General features: G+C 40.5%; 1 protein-coding gene across 1 annotated transcript in view; it reads right to left on the bottom strand.

Annotated features, from left to right (window-relative positions):
- Positions 1-18,102: 18,102 nt before the first annotated feature.
- Positions 18,103-25,266, bottom strand: part of ZNF41 (zinc finger protein 41) — a 39,597-nt gene continuing 32,433 nt past the window's right edge. The window contains 2 exon segments of the mRNA XM_058535725.1: positions 18,103-20,238; positions 20,240-22,295. Of these exon segments, the coding sequence (XP_058391708.1) occupies positions 20,136-20,238; positions 20,240-22,295 (2,159 nt within the window). The 3' untranslated portion in view covers positions 18,103-20,135.

Here is a 25,266-nt window from a genome sequence, read left to right on the forward strand (position 1 = left end):
AGAAACTTTGCTCATATACATGTACATACATATATATTTCAAAATATAATGATGCATTATGGAGTTTATATATATATATGTAATATATGTATGGGTGTATATATATATATATATATATATATGTACACACACACACACACACACACACACATACCCCCAGAAAACATTTTTGTTTTGTATATTCATTTCATTTTTCCCACATATTCACCACCTTGGTTGCTCTTCATTCCTTTCTGCATTCCCTCCAGGATTATTTTCTTCTTTGCCTGAAAAATACCCTTTAGTGGAGGTCTTTTAGTGGCAAACCTCTCAACTTTGTCTGAGAATGTTTTCTATTGCACCTTTTTTGAAAAGCAAAAGCGAATCCTTTACCTTTAGTATTTGGTAACACTATGCCATAGTAAATTGATGCTAAATTAAATACCTTTTTTTCCTGAGTGTTCCATAATGATTATGACGACCCAGGTTATTTGAATTAATCATCAGATGCCCCCAGATACAGTATACACTTGAATATACATATTACACTCTGCATTTGGTATACAGAATGCCCTCACTCTCATTTACTAAGTATTACATTTATCAAGATGCCGTCTCATCAGTTCTTCTAATCTTGAGCTCATCCATTTAAAACATTAAATTTGATGTTTTAAAATTATTATTATTATGGAAAATGTCAAACAGAAATAAAAGTGATCTATAGCGACAGAAAGCAGATCAATGGTTGCCTCTAGGGTGAGAGTTAACTCATAAAGGGTAGGCAGAACTTCCTGGAGTGATGGAACTATTCTGTGGCTTGATTGGAGTATGCGTTAATGGGTATACACGATAGTCATCAAATGAGTAAACTTAAGATTTGTGCATTTTATTGTATGTAAATTTTATCTCAATTAAAATTTAAAAACGACAATAAGATCCCTGTTCCCACACCAGGAATGGTATGGGCTGCCTGGGAGAAAACCAGGAATCTGGACCACCAGATCAGATGAAAGACACTGGCAATGGGAGACTTAGTCCTCCCAAGGCTTTGGAAATGATCTTGCTCCATTAAAATGACCTTTACTGAGGCCCCATGGTGGGTTGTCCTGGCCCTCCATTAGCTACTATCACTTATGTGGAGACCCCCACTGGCCAACACTACTGTGTGTATTTGCTTCCCCATAGCCTAAGCACAGTCCCTCCTGATTCTCCATTAGCCACCACAACAGTAGTTTTTACCCCATGACATGTCAGCACAGTGTCTACTAACACCTCATTAGCTTACAGCAGTTCTTATCACCCCCTTTAGCCCAGTGTACAATGTCTGCTGACCTATCATTAGCTCACAACATCTTGTCTTATCACAACTTTTTGCTCCAGCAGAGTCTGCCAACCACCCCTCCCATTCACTCATAGCATCATGTCTCACCACTCCTTCTAGCAGCCATTACAGTTTTTGCTGACCCCCATTTACTTACAGCATAGTGTCTCTTCACCCCTGTAGCTGGCTTAGTGACTGACGGTCCTCCATTAACTCAGTATCATGTCTTTTTGCCCTCCTTTAGACTCGGCATGGTGATTCCCACTCCCCTTTTAACCACTAGTATTGTGTCTTTGACTGCTTGAGGCCTGAGTATAGAGTTTGCTGACCCCACGTTAGCCCCCATCATGGTGTCTGTTGATCCTCCATTAGCCAACAGTACAGTTTCTTTGACACCCATGAGGCCCCATCAGTGTACTGGCTGACCCTGCCTTAGCTACCATCACTCTGTCTACTGATCCTCAATTAGCCACAAGAGCAGAGATTAACCTCCGTGAGCTTCTAGCACAGTGTCTGCTGATTCCACACTATCCTCACCTTGCTGACCACCCATTAGCCATGAGTACAGTGTCTTTGACCCTCATAAGTCCCAATCACAGTGTTGCTAACCCTGCATTAACCCTCATCACTGTGCCTGTTGATCCCCCATTAGCCACTAATACAGTGTCTGAATGCAATGATGCCCCAGTACAGTGCACATTGACCATACATTAGAGCCCATCACTGTGTCTGCTAACTATGTTAGCCTCAACACGGTGACTGCTGACTACCAGACACTAGTTTAGAGTCTTTGCCTCACGTTTCTCAGTCACGATATCTGCTGCTGACTCTATTAGTGTCATCGCTGTGTCTGCTAATCTTGGTCGCAAGTACAGTGTCCTTGATCTTCGTAAAAAATCAGCCCGGTGTCTGCTGACTCCACGTTAGCCTTTTATCACTGCTGATTAGCCATTAGCCACCACTAAGTGGTGATTTGTCTCCTCCCCAGCATCAGGCCATTTACTACTCCCATCCCTGTGGCTGCTGGTCCCTCATTATCCCCTAGTACAGTGTATTGACCTCATGAGCCTCAGCATAATGCCTGGGACTCATTAGAGCCCACCCTACATTAGAGCCCTTCGTGGTTTCAGATGATCCTGTATTAGCCACCAGTATAGTGTCTGACCCCCATGAGTTCCCATAGCCATGTCTGCTGATGCTATACTAGCTCCCATGACTATGTCTGTTGAATTCCCGCTAGTCATCAGTATAGTGTCTTTGGTCTCTGTGATTACTCCCCACAGTTTCTGATGACCCTATTTTAGGACCAGTTATTGTTCCCTGATCTCTGTACGCTGGTTTGTTGGCTGTTTTTTCAATCCCTGCAATTATTCCTTGGACTCTGGTGGTTCCCTAGTCTTTCAGACTGATATTTTATTTTTCTGTTCCCTGTACTTCAGAGACTGTTCCTTGGCCTTTTGGGCTGTGGCCTGATCCTCAGTGTCTATCCCCTGTTGTTCTGGCTGTTTTGTAGGCTCTCTGACTCTTCCAAATACAAGGACTGTTTTGTAGTCTCTTCAGATGTTTGACAATCCCACTGTTCCTCAGGCTCAGACACTGTCCCCTTGTCCCTCCAGCTGTTTCCTTGTTTCCCTGGCTGCCCTCTCAGCCTGAGATTGTTCCCTTATCTCTTTGGCTGTCTCCTAGATGTTTCTGGCTGCTGCATGACATTTAAGGATGGTTTCCTCTTCCATTTGGCTGTTCTAGAGTCTCTCTGGCTGTCCTCTAACTACAAGGACTGTTCTCTGGCCCTCTGGCTGTGTAATAGTCTCTCTGACTGTTCACATCACTGAAGTGACTGTTCCCTGGTTCCTATGGCTGTTTTCTAGCGTCCTGGAATGTTTCCTCAGCCCTGGCCTGTTGTCTGGAACCACAAGCTGTTCCTGCTGCTTCTAGCTGTTCCCTAGTACCTGGAATAGGTTACTTTACCCTGTCTGTTGTTACCTCAATCCTGAATATGTTCACACTTCCTACTGCCTGTTTTATGGTTTCTCCAACTGTTTCTCAACAGTGATGACTGTTGTATGCACTGGATGTGGCTGGGGGCATTAAAGAGCCAGCGAGAGTCGCAGGCTGCAGAGGGAGCACCTTCCTTCCAGGTAGATCCCTTTAGCTGTGGCTGCCATGGGGAAGCAGACCCTACAGAGAAGCTGCCTACTTCAGAGCCCTGGGGTGGCTCCTGGCAGGACATCTGTTGTCCTGGAGTCACTACATTTCCTCCCATTACCTTTCTAGAAAGTTCATTAAAGTGAGTAAAGTGAGTTATCCCCCCAGCCCCCACCCCGGCATTCCATGTGTCTGTGTGTGAATCTCTGCTTGGGAGAGACTCTGATGGCTGAGAGGAAGCACGTGGGGGGGCCAGCCCTGTGAGGTGTGCAGCATGAGGTCCAGCTCAATGGGGAGCCCGGGGGCCAGCCCTTCCCTCACAGAGCCTCAGTACTTCTCCCTGAAAAATGGGCCTCACAGTCCCTACCCAGAATCATTCCGAGGTCTGTGCTAGGGTTGGAGGATGATTAATGGCCGTATTCACCCTTTGGGTATTTTTGGGGGTCAAAACACATGAAACTCTCATAATAATAACTTCATGTGTAATATTACTAACAATGATTTAATTTATAGACAGGCAGTGTAGTGTAATGATGAAGAACATGAACACTGGAGTCAAATCTGTATTCAAATCCTGCCCCTTAATGGTTTCTTAGATATGACACCAAAAGCACACACTATAAAACAAAAAGGACATAAATTGGACTTCATCAAAATTAAAAACTTTTGTGCTGCAAACAATACTATCAAGAAAGTAAAAAGTCAACCCACAGAATGGGAGAAAGTATTTGCAAATCATATATCTGATAAGGGATTTGTATCCACAATATGTAAAGAACTCTTATAACTCCATAATAAAAACATAAATGAATAACCCAACTTAAAAATGGGCAAAGGATCTGAGTAGACATTTCTCCAAATGGGATACACAAATGGCCTAAGCACATGAAAAGCTGCCCAACATCATTAGGCATCAGAGAAATGGAAATTAAAACCATAATGAGATACCACTTCATACCCACTAGTGTGGCTAGAATAAAAAAGAAAAATAATAACTAGCGTTGGCAAGGATGTGAAAAAATTGGACCTGTCTTATACTGCTGGTGGGATGTAAAATGGTGTAGCTGTTTTAGAAAACAGCTTGGAAGTTTCTCAAAATATTAAACATAGAGTTACCATATGATCCAGGAATTTCACTCCTGGTTATCCACCCAAGAGAAATGAAAACGTATGTCCATATGAAAACTTATATGCAAATATTCACAGCAGCGTTATCATAGTAGCCAAAAAGTGGGAACAACCCAAATGTCCATCAACTGATCAATGGATAATCAAAATGTGGCATATCTATACAATGCAATATTATCCAGTAATAAAAAGGAATGATGTACTGATGCATCTCACAACATGGATGAACTTTGAAAACATGTTACCTGAAAAAAGGCAGTCACAAAAGACCACATATTGTGTGATTCCATTTACATGAAATGTCCACAATAGGCAAAACTATGGAGACAGAAAGTAGATGAGTGGTTGTCTAGGGCTGGGGTGGAGGGAGGTGGGAGAAATTGAGAGTGACTGCTAATAGGTACGGAGTTTCTTTTTGAGATGATGAAATATTCTAAAATTCTATTGTGATAGTTGCACAACGGTGAATATACTAAAATTAATTTAATTATATTAAATGGGTAAATTTTACTGTATGTGAATTACATCTCAATAAAGTTTAAAAATATATTAAAAATAAAAAAGACTTTAATTAGGTCCGTATTTTTAAATTTGAGTCTTTGTAATATTTTTTTTAAGAAAAATTATTTAATTAGTGCATGCTTACAATTTTGAGAAAAATATCCAGCCTTTTCCTCATCCTAGCTGTGTGTCCTTGGGGAAGTCATATTACCTCTCTATGCCTCAGTTTCTACATCTGTAAAATGGGGATAAAAATAATTCCTAACTCATAGGGACAGTGTGAATATTAAATGAAGTCATATGTGTAAAGTGCTTAAAACAGTGCTAGGCACAAGCTCTCTGTAAGTATTAGTTATTAATATTTTTAGTAATGGTAAATATAATTTATAGCTTAGTGATAAACCTTTTTTTTTTTTAATTTTGGTTGTTTTATTTATTTATTTATTATTATTTTTTTGTGAGGAAGATCAGCCCTGAGCTAACATCCATGCCAATCCTCCTCTTTTTGCTGAGGAAGACCGGCTCTGAGCTAGCATCTATTGCCAATCCTCCTCCTTTTTTTTCCTGAAAGCCCCAGTAGATAGTTGTATGTCATAGTTGCACATCCTTATAGTTGCTGTATGTGGGACTCAGCCTCAGCATGGCCAGAGAAGTGGTGCCTTGGTGCGCGCCTGGGATCCGAACCCCAGGCCGCCAGTAGCGGAGCACGCGCACTTAACCGCTAAGCCACGGGGCTGGCCCTTAGTGATAAATCTTATCAGTAATGATTATTTACAATATTGCAAATAATGTTTTTTTTTGTGTGTGAGGAAGATCAGCCCTGAGCTAACATCTGTGCTAATCCTCCTCTTTTTACTGAGGAAGACTGGCTCTGAGCTAACATCTATTGCCAATCCTCCTCCTTTTTTTTCCCCAAAGCCCCAGTAGATAGTTGTATGTCATAGTTGCACATCCTTCCAGTTGCTGTATGTGGGACGCGGCCTCAGCATGGCCAGAGAAGCGGTGCGTCAATGCGCGCCCGGGATCCAAACCCGGGCCGCCAGCAGTGGAGCGCGCGCACTTAACCACTAAGCCACGGGGCCAGCCCCGAAATAATGTTTTATTAGGAATGACAATTTACAATATTAGAAATAATGTATATTAGTAGTAATAATTTTAAGCACCCTGGCACATTTAATTTAACTTAGATTTTGACAATCTCACCCAAAGACATTACAAATATTTAATATGCTCGCTTGTAATATTTTTCTTATGATGATGATGCTCATACACTAATTTCTGATGTACAAATTCCCCCACTGACAAATACCAACATTTTCAAAGACTTCTGACGACAACCATTCCCCCCAAGTGACAATGTTCCTGTTCCTATTTCCAAGTAAGGCCATACTCTAAGGTACTGGGGGTTAGGACTTCAATATATCTTTTTGGAGGACACATTTCAACCCATATCAGTTCTCCATTATTCAGTCCTCACTATGGACGAATACCCATGTTTATAAATCTCTACTGTTGCCAAGACTACAGATGACAAATCCCCATGCCCTTGGTATAATAATTCCCTTGAAAAAATCCCCTCTCTCCGGTGTGGCATATCCCCTCTTTCACAAATACTTAACTGGCAAATACTGTGTTAATTTTCTATCGCTGTGTAACAAACGACCACAAATTTAGCAGCCTAAAACAACCCACTTATCACATCACAGGACTGTAGGTCAGAAGTCCAAGTGAGCTTGTCTGGGTTCTCAGCTTAATGCTCTCACAAAGCCCAAGTCAAAGTATGGACCACACTGGACTCTTATCTGGAGGCTCTCAGGACGAATCCGTTTCCAATCTTATTCAGGTTACTGGCAGAATTCAATTCCTTGCAGTTGTAGTATTGAGGTTCCATTTTCTTTGCTGGCTGTCAGCCAGCAGTTGCTGTCTGCTTCTAGAGGCCGACTGCATGCCTCACCAGGAGAGCCTCTTCATCTTCAAAGCCAATTAGGACATCCCAAATGCTTCTCTTGCTTGCAATTTCTCTGACCTCCTCTTCTGACACCAGCAGGAGAAAACTGCATTTTTGAAGTGCTCGAGTAGTTAATTGGGTTAGGCTCACCTGGGTAATCTCCCTATTTTAAGGTCAACTGATTAGTAAACTTAATTTCCTTTGCAAGATCCCTTTTGCTATATAATGTAATATAATCATGGAGTTATATCTCATCATATTCATAGGTTCCACCCACATTTAACGGGAGGAGTTATATAAGGGCAAGAGGAAGATTGGGGGTCATTCTTGGAATTCTGCCTACTGCAGCCACTTTTGCGCTATCTCCTTATTCATAAATATCCCACTGGCATAGCTCCATTGATGATACCCATTGGCAAATTTCCCCTTTCATAAATACCTACCCATTGGCAAATCTTTCATTCATTAACCTTTGGGGGGGGAAAAAATCACCCCATTCAAAAATACCTATTAAAATATCTCCATTCATTGGGGCTGGCCCAGTGGTGCAAGCGGTTAAGTGCACGCGCTCCGCTGCGGCCGCCCGGGGTTCACCGGTTTGGATCCCAGGCGCGCACCGACGCACTGCTTGTCAAGCCATGCTGTGGCGGCATCCCATGTAAAGTGGAGAAAGATGGGCATGGATGTTAGCCCAGGGCCAGTCTTCCTCAGAAAAAAAAAGAAATAGAGGAGGATTGGCAGATGTTAGCTCAGGGCCGATCGTCCTCACAAAAAAAAAAATCTCCATTCATGACCCCTTTTGACAAATCTCCCCCCTGAGAAATAAAAACCATTGACTTATCACCCATAGATGTCTGCCATTGAAAAATCTTATGCATCAACATCCATTGGCATATCTCTTATTTATAACCCCTGTTGAAAAACCTCTCATTTTATAAATAACCCCCATAATACATGCTTCATTGTTGCTTGCCCATTGAAAAGTCTCTGTATTCCTAAATCCTCACCTGATGGTATAACCCATTTATGACTTTTGATGACAAATTGCCTTATTTTTTAAACACTTGCCTATTGGCATATGTCCTATTGCCCAGCTCATTTTACCTATCATAAATATACCTACCATAAATACCCCTGTTGACATATACCCCATTGGCAATACCTATTGTATATCTCCCCATTCATATACACCTATCACTGTATCCCTGATTGATAGCTCTACATTTACCAAGATTTATATTCATAAATACCTCCCACCTCCTCAGGTATAACTCCATCGATGATCACTGGTGACAAATCTCTCTAGTCTTAAAACTCACTGAGGGCATATCTCTCATTGACAGCCCAATTTGCAAATTTCCTGATTTGCAAATAGCTGCCCAATGGAATTTTTTGCATTGAAAATGCCAGTTAAACATACTCATAAATTTTCACCTACTGGAGAATATCATTGACAGCCTACATTAACATATCTCGCCTTTCTTAAACACTTCTCAATATATCCCACACTGATGAGCACTTAATAGGTGCAAGTTTCCCATTCATAGATACAGGTTTATTGGCATACTTGTCTCAAACCCAGGTTACACTATTCCTCATTCATAAAAATCACACCAACTTGAATATATCTCTTATTGACGACCTCCATTGACAAATCTCCATATTTATAAATTTCTGCCTGTGACTACTTCCAACCAAGATGGAGTCACAGGGACTGGATTTGCCCTCATGTCTGGAACAAACAAACAACAAACAAAAACAGACAAAATACATTAAAAAAAGGTTTTCAAGACACTTGATACCAGGCAATGAAGAACAGTGACCCTGAGAAAAGTGAAATAAATGAAGTGAGCCCTATGATTGGTCCAGCATACGTCCTTGAGAGAATTTCCAGGGCACTGCACAGAGAGGGGGAAGTGAGGAAGAGGCTAGTGAATTCCCTGAGTTGAAACAGAACTGAGAGTCCAAGGAGAAAAAGGCAGCTAGAATTCATAGGACACACCACCAGAGTGGAGAAAACCACGCAGAGAGAAGACTCAAGTGATCTGCCTAGGATCCTCCTTGAGTATTCAATAGAGTACCAATCAGCACATGTGTGAGGAAACTAAGTGAGGCTAGGGAGAGAACCATTTGAAAGAATAAGAGGAAATGATGTCTGATGCTCACACAGGGCTGGGAATAGTGCCTGTTCTCTTCAGCCAGACTGGAAAAATAGGGTATTGGGTAGAGAATTCAGGAAGCTATTGCCTCAGTAGTGGGGAATAATTAGCCCTAGGCTGAGTACTACTCCAGACACACCTAAAAATTATATAAGCAAGACCTGTAAGGATCAAACTATTTCCAAGTAACTTAGCTGTGTCCCAGAACAAAACTTGAGATAATTTATAGAAATGCATAAATATCCAGTACCCAACAAAGTAAAATTCACAGTGCCTGGCATTCAATCAGACATTACCAGGCATGCAAAGAAGTTGGAAAGCAGGATTATTCTCTTGATGAGAATAATCAAGCAATTGACCCACCCAGAACTGACACAGTTAGAATTAGCAGACAAGGATATTTTATTTATTTATTTATTTATTTATTTATTTATTTTGTGAAGAAGATCGGCCCTGAGCTGAACCCCGGGCCGCCACAGCGGAGCGCGCGCACTCGACCACTTGCGCCACTGGGCCGGCCCCTGCAGACAAGGATATTTTAAAAGTTATTATAAATGTATTCCACAAGCTCAGAAAGTTAGTAGAAACATGAAAAATATTTTAAAAGACCCAAATACAGGAGTTTTACTTCTGGGAAAATGGAGTAGATACACTTTTCCCTATTCCTCCCACTAAGTACAACAAAAAATCCTGGAAAAGATATTTATAAAACAAACATAAGATGGCTCTGAAAGATGGAGTAAAGAAGGCAGACTGGCTAGGGACCTCACCACCCGAAAGAGAACACATTGGTGAGTTCCATGGGTTTTCTTTTTGCCTCATATATCTGAGACTGCTGGAGAACCTGGCAACCTGGAAATGCCAATGGGCCTAGACAAGAAAAAAGACCCTGCAAAAGTCTGCTTTCTCTGGTCAAAGAACCAGGAAATGGGCAGTCTACCAAGACAGTAAACTTTTAGAAAATAGTTGCTTTACTTCATCCCAACAGTATAGAAAAAAATGTGGCCCAACTCCTACCCACACCAACAAATTCCAAGTGAGGAGCTTATATTTTCATCCTCAACAGGCTGTAAAAGCCATGCCAAACCCCTGCCAAGGCGGTGTCAGAAAAAAATGATTACAGAGCCAGGACTTTTGTCCCCATTGGGTGGTAATAAGCCCTCTCCTATGTGGTGTCAGTGGAGGCCGTGTAGGAAGCCTGGACTTCCTCTCTCCCTCATGGCAGTATCAAGGCACCCCTCCCTTCCCCCCCTGGTGGTGTCATTGGAGGCCATGTAGAGAGCAGTAAAGAGGCACTGCTACCCCTTCCAGCCAGGGAAATATCAGTAGAGCCCTACCTGAGAGTGGAACTCTCAGCCCTGCACATCAGTAGCAAGGAGCTTCCCCCCTCTTTTATCAACAGAGGCCGAGTGGGGAAAGTAGACTTTTCCCCTACCTGGCACTAGCAAATCGGCACCCACCACCCCTTTTCCCTGCTGGAATAGTGTCAGAAAGCTTAAAAAGAAGGCTTAAACAAGAACCAGAGTTTCATAACATAATATCTAAAATGTTCAGCTTTTAATTGAAAATCACCTGTCATACCAAGAACCAGGAAGACATCAAATTGATTGAAAAAGGGCAATCAATACATGTGAACACCAAGATGACTGAGATGTTAGAATCATCTGACAAAGATTTTAAAGCAGCCAAAAAAAAAATGTTTCAATGAGCAATTATGAAAACACTAGAAACAAATGACAAAACAGAGTCTCAAGCAAAGAAATAGAAAGTCTCAACAAGGATATAGGAGATATAAATAAAAACCAAATGGAAATTTAGAGCTTAAAAATACAATAACCAAAATAAAAAACTCAAAAGATGAGTTCAATGGAGGAACAGATGAAGGAATCGGTGAGTTGGAAGATAGAAGAACAAAAATTACCCAATCTGAACAACAGAGAGAAAATAGAATTTAAAAAATGAATGGATCCTCAGGGATTTGTGAGACTATAACAAAATATTTAATATTCATGTCATCAGAGTCCTGGGGTAGAGGAGTAATAGGGCATGACTGAAGAACTGCTCAAAGAAATAATTGCTGACAACTTCCTAAATTTGGTAAAAGACAAACCTATAGATTCATTAAGCTGAGTGCTTATCTGGGAATGTGTTTAAGATTCTTGGTTATCAGGTTTTTTCTTTCAGCACTTTGGATGTGTCATCCTGTTGCCTTCTGGCTTCCGTTGTTTCTGAAGAGAAGACAGTTGTGAATGTTATTGGAGTTCTCTCCTATTTGACAAGTCATTTTTTTCTCTTGCTGCTTTCAAGATTTTCTCTTTGTATTTGCCCTTCAGCATTTTTACTATGATGTGTCTGGGTGTGGATCTCTTTGAATTTATCCTGCTTGAAGTATGTTAAGCTTCTTGGATGTGTAGGTTAATGTTTTTCAGCAAATCTGGAGAGGCTACAAATGGGTCCTGATAGGAATAGACACTCTGAACTGAGCTATGCACACCTGATGATAGATGCAAATGCTCAGAGTGCTATAAAATTACCAGAACAGAAGATATTGTAGCAATTTCAACCACCAAGTTACATTTCTTCAGACCAAGGAACACATTATACTAATACTAACTGTATTAGTCTGCTTGGGCTGCCATAACAAAATACCACAGACTGGGTGACTTAAACAACAGAACTTTATTTCCTCACAGTTGTGGAGGCTGAAAGTACAAGATCAAGCTGCCAGTGGGGTTGGTTTCTGGTGAGACCTCTCTTTCTGGTTCATAGATGACTACCTTTTCACTGTGTCCTCACATGGCATTTTCTCTGTGCATGCACACCACTGGTGTCTGTTCCTCTTTTTATAAGGACACCAGTCCTATTGGATTAAGGCTATACCTTATGACCTCATTTAATTACCTCCTTAAGGACTCTATCTCCAAATACAATCACGTTGGGGGTTAGGGCTTCAACATATAAATTTGGGGGGCACACAATTCAGTCAATAACAACAACCCATAATGTCCAACAATGGGCAAAGAGATATCTTTGGAGTAGTGGTTTGATAGAGAATTAGAACAGGCAATTGAAACATTTTTTATCTAAAACTTGGGGAGATAAAGGCATGAATGGCTGACTTAATACACCTTCACAAGCGTGTGCTCACACTCAACATGTGGGGGCCAAGGGAGAGTCTCCAATAGATAGATTCCTTCACTTTTCAGAAGGATCTTGGAAAGAGGAGGTGCGAGAGGATGCTGGTATGACTGGACAGTTTCCCCCCACATCACCTCAACTTTCTTTTTTTTCCCCTACCTGATTTAGTGGTCCCAGGACTAGAGCTGCAACTACAAGTGCTGAAAGCAGGGATGATCCCTAAGCAAGAACATTTAACTATACTTTGAAACATTTATGTCAGAATTTCTGAGGGCCTAATGTGATAGATTGTGCCTTCAACTCATCTGGAAAAATCGGAGTTGACAGTGAATGCAACTGTGTTACCTAGTGGTTGAGGTAACCCACTAGTTCTGTACCTATGTAATGATACCCTATATGAATGGGCCTGGACTGAAGGGGAAGCATTTGTTAGACTAGTATGGCTGCTGGCAATCTGGGCCAGCACAGTGGCTGAACCTATTGTCCCTTCCAAATGTGGAAAAGTTTGACTCAAATTCAATGATAAATGGAGAGAAGAGGAATAGGAGCTGAGAGTAAAGGAATTAATAGGTTCTGCAACAAGGGAAATTCATTACATTGGTGCCCTGAGAAGCTCAGAGCAAGAGATGATATTGTCTCTTAACTAATTATACTGCATGCCTGAAAGAATGAAGCTGTATGTTGCCGAGACTACTCCTACTTTTGGAACCTGACAAGGTCAAATGGAAGCCTGCAAACCTGAGTGGCGTTGCTTTGGGAGATGAACTGGACCAATTGTTGATGACTGAGTGGGACTCTAGTAATGTGCTAGTTTCTTTTGAGTATTTTATTTTATTTTTGAAAGAACACTTAACAGGAGATCTATCCTCTTAAAATTTTAAATGTACAGTATATTATTGTTGACTATAGGTACAGCGTTGTATGCAGGTTACATCTACTACCATACTATGATAGGGAGTAACACTGGCTTTGTTGCTAAGATTGTATTTATATTGATGGTCAAATATATTGGGAAATTGAGTTAAAGACTTTTCAGGGTATAATACTGATGGAAAATTACTGCTTGAGGAAGAACTGGATTTAGCTAAGCATCAGCTAATTTCTATGCTAAGTAGTTCTGCATAAGTTTATCATAAGGTACAAATAGAGGTAGATCAAAGGGGAAGAGTAATCAAATTAGTATAAAAATATGAAACTGTGTGTAATTGCTTTATAGCGTGGATTTGTTTTTGACTGTTGCTGTATGTCATATAAACGCTATACTAAAAGTAGCTGCCCAGACAAATACATTTTGCTGTGAAAGAGCCTTGGCCAAAGGCCAGGGGTGGCCTGTGTAGTAAATAATTTAACCTTACCCAAAGAGAAGTCTGGCCTTGCCCCCAGCTTCTGTGAGGTAATCTGAGGCCCTTGGAATGTCATGCTTGATAGAAATGTCTTTGTTTACCTGAGAGCCTTGTGCCATCCAGATAGTAACTCTGTGATTTAGGGTGGGGGCTCAGAGCCACATCAACAGCATGATGAAAGGTGGGGGCTTTGGGTCACGAAGCTTGGCCTTTTGAGGGTTGGAAACTGAGACCAGCCATGTGAACAGTCAACTATGCCTACATGATGGAGCCCCATTGAAGGCTCTGGACACCAAGGCTCAGGTGAGTTTCCCTGGTTGGCAGTACTCCATGCTATTGTCACACATCAATGCCAGAAGAGTAACACTGTCTTGATTTCATGGGGAGAGGACAACTGGAAGCTCTGCATTTGTTACCTTCCTGGACTCTGCCCTATGTTCTTCTTCCCTTGGCTGATTTTAATCTCTATCCTTTAGCTGTAATAAAATATAACTGTGAGTATAATAGCTTTCAGTGAGTTCTGTGAGTCCATCTAGTGATTTATTAAAACTGAGGGTGGTCGGGGGCCGGCCCAGTGGCGCAGCGGTTAAGTGCAGGCGCTTCGCTTCGGAGGCCTGGGCTTCGCGGGTTTGGATCCCGGGCACGCACCGATGCACCACTTGTCGGGCCATGCTGTGGCGGCGTCCCATATAAAGTAGAGGACGATGGGCATGGATGTTAGCCCAGGGCCAATCTTCCTCAGCAAATAGAGGAGGATTGGCATCGGATGTTAGCTCACGGCTGATCTTCCTCACACACACACAGAAAAAAAACAAAAAACAAAACAGAACAAAACAAAAAACTGAGGGTGGTCTTGGAGACCCTTCAACTTGCAATCGGTGTCAGAAGTGAGGGCAGTCTTGTGTGGGGACTGTTCCCTCTAACTTCTGCACAAGATATACAAATATCAATTGATTTTCTATATACTAATAATTAACAATAAGAAATTGAAAATAAAAACCAATACAACCCAATAAAGTGGAAATAAGACACCAAGTCTTATAACTTATAATAATAACACCAAGTAAAATAGCATCAAAAATATGAAATACTTAGGGAATAATTTGTCAGAAGATGTGAAAGATCTGTACACTGAAAGCTACAGAATATTGCTGAGAGAAATGAAAGAATACTTAAAGAAATGGAGAGATATACCTTATCAATGGGTCAGAAAACTCAATATAATTAATATTTCAATTCTCCCCAAATTGATCTATAGATTCAAACTAATCCCAATAAAAATCATAACAGTTTTTTTTTATTGAAATGAACAAACTTATTCCACAATTCATATGGAAATGTAAAGGACCTAGAATAGCCAAAACAACTCTGAAAAAGAAACTTTATTGAGGTATAATTTACATTCCTTATTTAAATTTTATAGTTCAATGACCTTTTTTTGAAACAAAAGTTTATTCTTAAATGTACAACAGGCTCCAAGACAACACTTCATTATAGCTATAGGTGGCAACAGATGTTAGGGCAGGGAATCCAGATGTTTAAACAGGAATGGAGTTAAGGATCACCTCAACGACCTTTATTAAATTTACCTAATTGTGCAACGATCACCACAATTAAGTTCTAGAACATTTATATCACCCCAGTAAGATCCCTTGTACTAATTTACAGTTAATGATTGTTCCCATTCTCACCCTCAGACAACAGTAATCTATGGATCTCTATAGATTTGACTTTTCTGGACATTTCATATAAATACAGTATACAAATACAATATTAGATTTTTTGTGTCTCACTTCTTTCACTGAGCAATATACCACATTTTGTTTATCTATTTACCAGTTGATGGGCATTTCGATTGTCTTTACTTTTTGCCTCATATGAATCATGCTGTTATGAATATTCAAGTGCAAGTGTTTGTATGAACATGTTACATATCTTTTGGGTAGATAATAGGAGTGGCATTGCTGGGTCCTATGGTAAATTGATTAATTACCTTTTAAGAAACTGCCAAGCTTTTCCAAATCAGCTATACCATTTTAATGCATTCACACCAGAAATGTATGAAAGTTCCTGATTCTCCACATCCTTGCCAACATTTGTTATAATTGTCTTTTTTATTATAGCGATTTTAGTGCATGTAAAGTGGTACTTCATTGTGGTTTTAATTAGAATTTCTCTAAGGACTAATGATGTTGGGCATGTCTTCATGTGCTTATTTGTATACCTTCTTTGGTGAAATGTCTCTTCAGATCTTCTGCCCATTTTTATACTGGGTTGTGCGTCTTGTTTTCATTGAGTTGTAAGAGTTCTTTATACATTCTGGATACAAGTCCTTTATCAGATACATGATTTGCAAATGTTTTCTCCCAGTCTGTGTTTTGTGTTTTTTTGCCCTTAATGGTGTCTTTTGAAGCACAAACTTTTTAGTTTTGATTAAGTCCAATTTATCATGTTTTTCTTTATGGATCACGCTCTTGGTGTCCTAAGAGTTCCTTGCCTCATACAAAGGCACAGAGATTTTCTCCTATGTTTTCTGCTATAACTTTTATGATTTCAGCTTTTATATTTATGTCTCTGATCCATTTTGAGTTAATTTTTATTATGGTGTGAAGACTTAAATTCATCTTTTTGCATGTGGATATCCAATTATCCCTGCACCAAATGTTGAAAAGACTTCTTTCCCCATTGAATTGCATTCACACTTTTGTAAAAAAAATACATTTACCATGAGTATGAAGGTTTATTTATTATTTATTTTTTTTGGTGAGGAAGATCGGCCCTGAGCTAACATCTGTTGCCAATCCTCCTCTTTTTGCTTGAGGAAGATTGGCCCTGAGCTAATATCTTTGCCAATCTTCCCCTATTTTCTGTGGGTCACTGCCACAGCATGGCTTGATGAGTGGTGTAGGTCTGTGCCCAGGATCTGAATCTGCAAACCTGGGCTGCCAAAGCGGAGCACACCTAACCCAGCCACTATGCTGCCGGGCCAGCCCAAAGGGGGCTTATTCTCGGACTCTCTATTCTGTTCCATTGATCTACATCTCTATTCCCATGCCAGTACCATATTGTCTTGATTATTGTAGTTTTATAATAATTTTGAAATTGGGAGGTGAATGTCCTCCCACTTTATTCTTCTTTGGCAAATTCCTTCTTGCTCTTCTTTTTTTTTTTATAATTTTATTTATTTATTTATTTTTCCCTCCAAAGCCCCAGTAGATAGTTGTACGTCATAGCTGCACATCCTTCTAGTTGCTGTATGTGGGACGTGGCCTCAGCATGGCCGGAGAAGCGGTGCGTCGCTGCGCACCCGGGATCTGAAGCCTGGCCGCCAGCAGCAGAGCACATGCACTTAACCGCTAAGCCACGGGGCCGGCCCCCTTCTTGCTATTCTTGGTCTTTTCTATTTCTATATAAATTTTAAGATTAGCTTATCGATTTCTGGAGAAAAAAGCCTGCCGGAAAGTTGTATTGAATTTGTAGATCATGTGATTTTTCTTCTTTAGCCTGTTAATATGGTAGATTACATTGACTGATTTTTTCCCCCCAAAGCCCCAGTAGATAGTTGTATGTCATAGCTGCACATCCTTCTAGTTGTTGTATGTGGGAAGCGGCCTCAGCATGGCCGGAGAAGCGTTGCGTCGGTGCGCGCCCGGGATCCGAACCCGGGCCGCCAGCGGCGGAGCGCGTGCACTTGACCGCTAAGCCACGGGGCCGGCCCTACATTGACTGAGTTTTGAATGTTGAAGCAGCCTTGCATGACTGGAATAAACCCCACTTAGTCATAATGTATAATCGTTTTATATGTTGCTTGATTCAATTTGCTAATATTTTGTTGAAGATTTATATATCTATATTCATGAGGAATATTGGGCCTGTAGTTTTCTTTTCTTGTGATGTGTTTGTATGCCTTAAATATCAGAGTCAGACTGGCCTTATAGAGTTGAGGAATGTTCCTTCCTCCTCTATTTTCTGAAAGATTTTGTGGAGTATTGATATTATTTTGCCTGTAACTGTTTAATGCAATTAACCAGTTAAACTATCTGGCTTTGGGCTTTTTTTGTGTGGGAAGATTTAAACTTACTAATTGCTTACTATTGCTGGTAGGATGTAAAATGGTGTAGCCATGTGAGGACCACGCCTGGGTCTCAGATTTCAGATATCAGTCAACTGTCTCGGGGAGATACTACAGTGGGATTGGAGGGCAAGGAAATAAAAATTAAAACCACACTGAGATATCACTATACACCAACCATAATGGCTAAAGTAAAAAAGATGGAGGGCCAGCCCCATGGCTTAAGTGGTTTAGTGCGCACGCTCCACTACTGGCGGCCCAGGTTCGGATCCCGGGCGCGCACCAACGCACCGCTTCTCCAGCCATGCTGAGGCCACGTCCCACATACAGCAACTAGAAGGATGTGTAACTATGACATACAACTATCTACTGGGGCTTGGGGGAAAAAGAAAGGAGGAGGATTGGCAATAGATGTTAGCTCAGGGCCGGTCTTCCTCAGCAAAAGGAGGAGGATTAGCATGGATGTTAGCTCAGGGCTGATCTTCCTCACACACACCAAAAAGATGGAAAATACCAAGTATTGACGAGGATGTGGAGCAACTAGAACTCATATACTGTGCTGGTGGGAGTATATATTGGTACAGCCACTTTGGAAAACTAGTATTATAAACTAAAGCTGAGCATATGGATACCCTATGACCTGGCAGTTCAACTCCTACATATATACCTAACAGAAATTCATAAATATGTTCACCAATACATAGGTACAAAAATATTTATAGCAGCACTATTCGTAATAGCTCCAAGCTACAAACAACCTACATGTCCATCAACAGTAGAATGGATAAATATATTGTAGCATATTTACACAATGGAATATAACATGACAATGAGAATGAACTATGTACAACTACATTCAACAATATGGATGAACTGCACATTCATAATGTGAATGAAAGAAGATAGACACTAAAGAGTATATTACTAAAATATGAAATACAATTGTTTGACTCAATTTATATAAAATACCAAACAGACAACACTAAGCTATGCTGTTAGAAGTCAGGATAGTGTTTACCCTTGTGGGGTGGGAGGATGGTAAGGCCTGGAAAGGAACACAGGGAGTGCTTCTGGGGGGCTGGTCATGTTCTGTTTCTTGATCTGAGTATGTTCAGTTTATGAGAATTCATTGAACTCTATGCTTATGATATATGCATTTTCTGTACACATTATACTTTAATAAAAAGGTTTAAAAATAAAATAAATTTGCATGCTACAAAGAAAGCCCCTTTTCTTATGACTATTGTAAAAAACATTTAAGGGAAAATGAGAAAGTTTCTATATATCAGTGTTTAAAAAAAACAAGTGCTCTTTCTAGAGAAGTCTTCCAGTTATTCACCTATAATAAACTATAACCATATCTTAGACTAACCAACTACAATACAACATGATTTTATCTCATAGAATTCTACACAAAACATGTGCATGCAGAAAATGAATATATCTTAACCAAATGGGAAGAAAAACAAAATCAAAATTTTATGTATTGAAACCCAATTTCTCAACCATTCTTTTTCTAACAGGAATCCCAAAGAAAGCAGAGGCTTCGGTGGATGAGAATGGAAGTCCAGAGTGCTGTGGCTCAGTTCCCTTGACTTAGAGTCAGTTACTAAGGGGATAAGAAGTCTATGGTCTGCAGCTTACATAAATAAATGATAGCTTTTGGGGTATAGATTAGAAGGCATGCATACCTTTTTTCAGGCGTGTATCACCTGCTGCCACAGCATGGACTTAATGAGGGAACAACTGCCACCTTTAGATGTCTGTAACATTTAATAACTGTATTCCTGTAACATAGGCTAGAGCTATGCCTAATTGGCCAATGCATAAACTCAGACTTTAAGTTTAAAAATTATATTTCATTTAAAAAAATATACCATGGCGACTTCTCAGAGGAAAGAGAAAGAACAGTTTCTTATGGCAATCTTTTCTGTGTCTTAAACGTCAATGGTCACACAAACTTCTGGCTTCTACTCACAGATCTGACTTCCCAAATAGGTTTTTGCCTTGACTTCAGTGCCCTACAGGTATTTGGATAATGAGAACTCTTCTCCCCACCTTAGAAATTTGAAAAACTTTTGCCAATATTGAGTACTTTTACATCCCAGGGTATGAAGAACTAATCAGTGCTGAATTTATAAAGTCCTTTATCCAAAAAGTAAAACATAGGAGATTACAAGTCTTCTCCTGGGGTCTCTATTTCTGCCATTCGTAGGAGCTTGAGAGTCCCTGTATGAATCATGAAACCAAAGAGGACTATTGCTCAAATGCTTTATCGAAGCATCTTCCTACACATAGACTTGCAAATCAACCGTGGTGATGCGGGTACTTGTATTTCCAATTGATTGAGGGTACTTGGCACTGTTTGCCTTCTGTTCACTTAAGCTGTAGTCTGTCATATCTACTTCCCCCTGCCCAATGATTGCAGCATCAGGCACTCCTCTTCCCCACTATGAGACATCTGATGCAGACCTGGTTGTGATTTCCAGCCAAAGGCTTTTTTAGTCACTGGCTTTATAGAGTTTTTCTCCACTATGAGTTTTCTGATGTTTAATGAGATTTGACCTGTCATTGAAGGCCTTCTGACATTCTGTACAAGCATAGGGTTTCTTTCCTGTGTGAATTATTTGATGCATACTTAGTGTTGCTTTCTGGATGAAAGCTTTCCCACATTTACCGCATTCATAGTGTCTCTCTCCAGTATGAGATTTTTGATGGATAGTGAGGCGTGACTTCCAAGTGAAGGTTTTTCCACAGTCACTGCATTTATAGGGTTTCTCTCTAGTATGGATTTTCTGATGTGTTATGAGATTTGACCTGTCAGTGAATGCCTTTCCACATTCAGCACATATATTGGGTTTCTCTCCTGTGTGAATTTTCTGATGCACACGGAGTTGTGACTTCTTAGTGAAGCATTTCCCACAATCACTGCATTCATAAGGCTTCTCTCCAGTATGGATTCTATGATGCGCAATGAAGTGTGATTTCTGGATGAAGGCCTTTCCACATTCAGGACAAACATAGGGTTTCTCTCCTGTATGGATTCTCTGATGTACACTTAGTGTTGATTTCTGGATAAAGGCTTTCCCACATTCATTGCATTCATAGTGTCTCTCTCCAATATGAGATTTCTGATGTATTTTGAGGCGTGACTTCCATATGAAGGCTTTTCCACAGCCATTGCATTTATAGGGTTTCTCTCCAGTATGAGTTTTCTGGTGTTTAATGAGATTTGACTGATCACTGAAAGCCTTCCCACATTCAGCACACATATAGGGTTTTTCTCCAGTATGAGTTTTCTGATGTGTAGTGAGATTTGTCCTATGAGTGAAGACCTTTCCACATTCTGTACATATATAGGGTTTTTCTCCTGTGTGAATTCTTTGATGCACATGGAGTTGTGACTTCTTAGTGAATGATTTCCCACAGTCACTGCAGTCATAAGGTTTTTCTCCAGTATGAATTCTCTGATGTGTATTGAAATGTGATTTCTGGATGAAGGCCTTCCCACATTCAGTGCATACATAGGGTTTCTCTCCTGTGTGAATTCTCTGATGCATCCTGAGTGCTGATTTTCTTGTGAAGGCTTTCCCACATTCACTGCATGCATAGTGTTTCTCTCCAGTATGAGTTTTCTGATGTATATTGAGGTCTGAATTCTGGGAGAAGCCTCTTCCACATTCACTACATTCATAAGGTTTTTCTCCTGTATGAATTCTCATATGTCTAAAGAGATATGATCTGTGGAAAAAAGCTTTTCCACATTCACTGCATTTATAGGGTTTCTGCCCAGTATGAATTTTCTGATGTGTAATGAGGTTTGACTTGAGAGTAAAGGTCTTCCCACATTGAGTACATATATAGGGTTTCTCTTTCTCTCCTGTATAAACACTCTGAGCTACATCAGTTGGTGGCTTCTGAGTGAAGACTTTCTCACTTTCAATGCATTCATGGGATTTTTTTCTAGCATGAAGTCTCTGGTGCTCAAAGAGATGTGACTTCTGGGTGAAGCTCTTCACACATTCTGTACATACATAAAGTTTCTCCCCAGTATGAATTTTCTGATGGTGGATGAGAACTTGTTTGTGGCCAAGGTGTTTCTCACATTGATTATGTTCACAGGAATTTGCTTCTGTATTAGCATTCTCATTCTTAGTAGAGGAAGAGCTACAGGCAAAATTGTTACCATTTCCAAAAATCTTACCAAGGTTCTTTGTTGCACTACTTTTATTATAATTATGTAAGTTTAAAGTATGCTTCAAGCTCTTTCCAAATGTGTCATAGTTATGGAGTCTTTTAATTGAAGGAACAAGCTTGGTACTCACATGAATTATTTTTTCAATGTTTTTACATTCAAAGCCCCTCTTCTTAATCAATACTTTCATATCACTTAAAGGGTTATTTTGGTGTTCTTGATATCTCTCTAGCTGGTCATTATCTTGCCAAAATTCTTCAAAAATAGAACACAATGAATCTTCTCCTGTGGATTGATCAAATTTCTCACAGTGGAATGAAACTTCTCCAGAAATTCTCTGTTGTTGGGTTTGCCCCATATCTTCATCTAAAAAGAAAATGAAAAAAAGAAAAATGACTCAAAGAACAAGTATCAGAAGATAGAGGGTACATGTAGTTCAGACAGGATGAGCACTGAGAAATGGACGAGCCATATGACAATAATGAAAATAGTAACACAAAATTCTTCTAGAACACTTACTACATGCAAAACAATTATATACCATTTATGAGGCACCAGGTACTGTTCCAAGTGCTTTACACAAAATAGATCATTTAATCCTCACAAAACCCTAAGAGGTAGCTATCATTATCAATTGTGTTTCACAGATGAGAAAACAGAAGCATAGAGAAGTTATGTAACTTATTGAAGATCAAATAGTTAAAAAAGTGAGAGAGATGGGATTTGAACCCTGGGAATCCATATCCACTATGTAGGAGGTCTGGATAGTGAGTAGAGTAACCACAAGAAGAAACCGAAGTCTGTTAAGGGGAAGCCTGGCATGAAGAAATATTTCAGATTGTATGTCCTTATTACACATCAACTCTAAAACCTTACTAATCTCTCTGCTTCCTCTTGCTTTTCCCCCTGAACCATTATGAGAATCAATATTAAATTTATGTGCCTCAAACTCCAATTCCTCTATATCTATAGGAAAAACTGTTGCAACACCAGCCATCCTGACACAGACAAACAGTAAATAGCTATCTGTGCTCCATCTCTATAGCAAGTTTTCCTTGGTCCCAGGAATATATGCTTTCAACAGTGTCAAATAGGAAAGGAAAGGCCATCTATTGCAGAAAATGCAAGCCATCCACCAAAATCTATTCACCTCTTCTTTTATAGTAATAGAATGTAGCTGGGCATTACATTTACCAGCCTCACTTTGTTCCCACCAGTGGAGTATGAGCACAAGTGATATGTGCCACTTCCAGGCCAGGCCTTAAGACAGTGGGCGAATCTCCTCTATTCCCCCTTCCCCCTATCCAGTGGACTGAACAATGTCCCAATGTCAACCACACAGCTGACAACAGTACCCTAGGAGGTGGCAGAGCAATGACTTGGAACAAAGTCCTTGAATGACCCGTCAGGATCAGAGGTGACTTGTTGAATGGCCCCATTCACCTCAGAATCTTATATAAGAGAGGATATACACGTATATTAAGCTTGTTGTTTTGCTCCTCTGTGCATATTCAAAATGTATTGTCCTTGAGAACAGCTCCAATTTCAGTGCACCTCTAGGGAGATTAGTTCTGCTATGAATTTATAAAGCTGGCATGGTACCACTCATATTAATATTAAATTTGGCACAGTTTTGCATTAGAAAGAATTAATACACAAAGGCTGAAATTGTTAACATTTCATGCAGTTGTCTTCCTCTTCCAAATATAATCTATGGTCCTTTGAATTCTGCTGAGCAAACACTTGAAAACTCCTTGTGAAAGACAGCAAAATCCCCTCCTCTGCCTATCTCTCCAAATTCAATAAATTTAAGTTTACTAAATATTTTCCATGCTTTGCTTCAGAAAATTGAAAAATAAATGTCCGAGTTATCAATTTCTTGCTTCTCAGCTGCAAATTCACTCTTCCTTGCCTACTCTTCAAAAATGGATCCGAGTCTCTCTCTTTTTTTTTTTTTTTTGTGAGAAGGACCAGCCCTGAGCTAACATCCAACGCCAATCGTCCTCTTTTTTGCTGAGGAAGACTGGTCCTGGGCTAACATCCGTGCCCATCTTCCTCCACTTCATATGGGACGCCGCCACAGCATGGCTTAACAAGCGGTGAGTCAGTGCGCGCCTGGGATCCGAACCAGTGAACCCTGGGCGGCTCCGCACTTAACTGCTTGCACCACTGGGCCGGCCCCCCGAGTTTCTTTACATATGTTTTTTTCCTTTGCCATCTGGTGATGTTAAGCCTTGTCGGTCTAGGGCAATGGAGAAACACTGCAGAAGGAACGGGTTTTGCTTCCTAGCTGTAGTGGGCTCACTCAGCAGGCTCCTCCAGCAAGGACAGCTTGTCTAGCACCAGGATCCTGCAGTGCAGGTGGCTTCACAAACATCTGGCTCCTGATGCACCTCCTGAAGCTCCAGATGCAGCTTCCCAGGCACCCAGGTCTTGCAGTGTGGATGACTTCTCTAGACCTCAGCTCCTGCAGTGCGGGTGGCTTCCCAAGCACCCAGCTCCTGCAGCACTAGTAGCTTCTCCAGCTCCAGGCTCCTGCAGTGCATTACAGCCAGCAGTACCTAGTACCCAGAAGTTTCCCTTGGCACCCCTCTCAGGTGATTTGTAGTGGAATACCTCCAGTGAGACACTTCCCTATGATCAGCTTTCTCTGGAACCCCAGAGTGTAGAGTTCCAGCAAGTTCTACCAAAGTGGCACCACAGCAACTCTTCTGCAATGCTGTGAGCCATGGCTGTGCCCTCCCAACAAGGTCTTGATTCATCCCTGGGAAGCAGGAGAGGTTCTTCCTTGCATGCTCCATCACAGCCCTAGAGGTACTGGCTGTTCCTTTAATCTGCTATTCCTTTATTCTTTAGAGTCCTCTTTGCTATTACTAGCTAATCTCTTATCACTTCAATCTCACTATAGATAATAATTCTTTATGTTAAACTTTCCCTGTTCAAATTAGTATGTGGTTTCTTTCTCCTGATCAGATCCCAAGTTATATAATAAGAAACAGGCTCTTAATTCTGGGAACTTTCTAAAATCATAGAGGTAAATGCCTCAGGTACCACACAGTCTAAAATCCTGTGCTTTTCTCTGAGTTCCCGTGGGATAGAGGATGAGAAAAAGGAAAAGAGTCCTATATGCTGGAGTAATTAAGAGCCATTTCATGGAACAGTGAAAGCTGATCACAAAGTGAAAATGTATCATCTGAATAGACAGAGCACAGAATAAAGAGTCAGATTCAGGGAACACTATCAAATATGGTAGACATCAAGAAAATGTTAAAAATGCATAGCAAAAGAAACAATCGACAAAATGAAAAAGCAACCTACTGAATGAGAGAAGATATTT

This window comes from Diceros bicornis, chromosome X, assembly GCF_020826845.1.
Source record: "Diceros bicornis minor isolate mBicDic1 chromosome X, mDicBic1.mat.cur, whole genome shotgun sequence".
Lineage (NCBI taxonomy): Eukaryota > Metazoa > Chordata > Mammalia > Perissodactyla > Rhinocerotidae > Diceros > Diceros bicornis.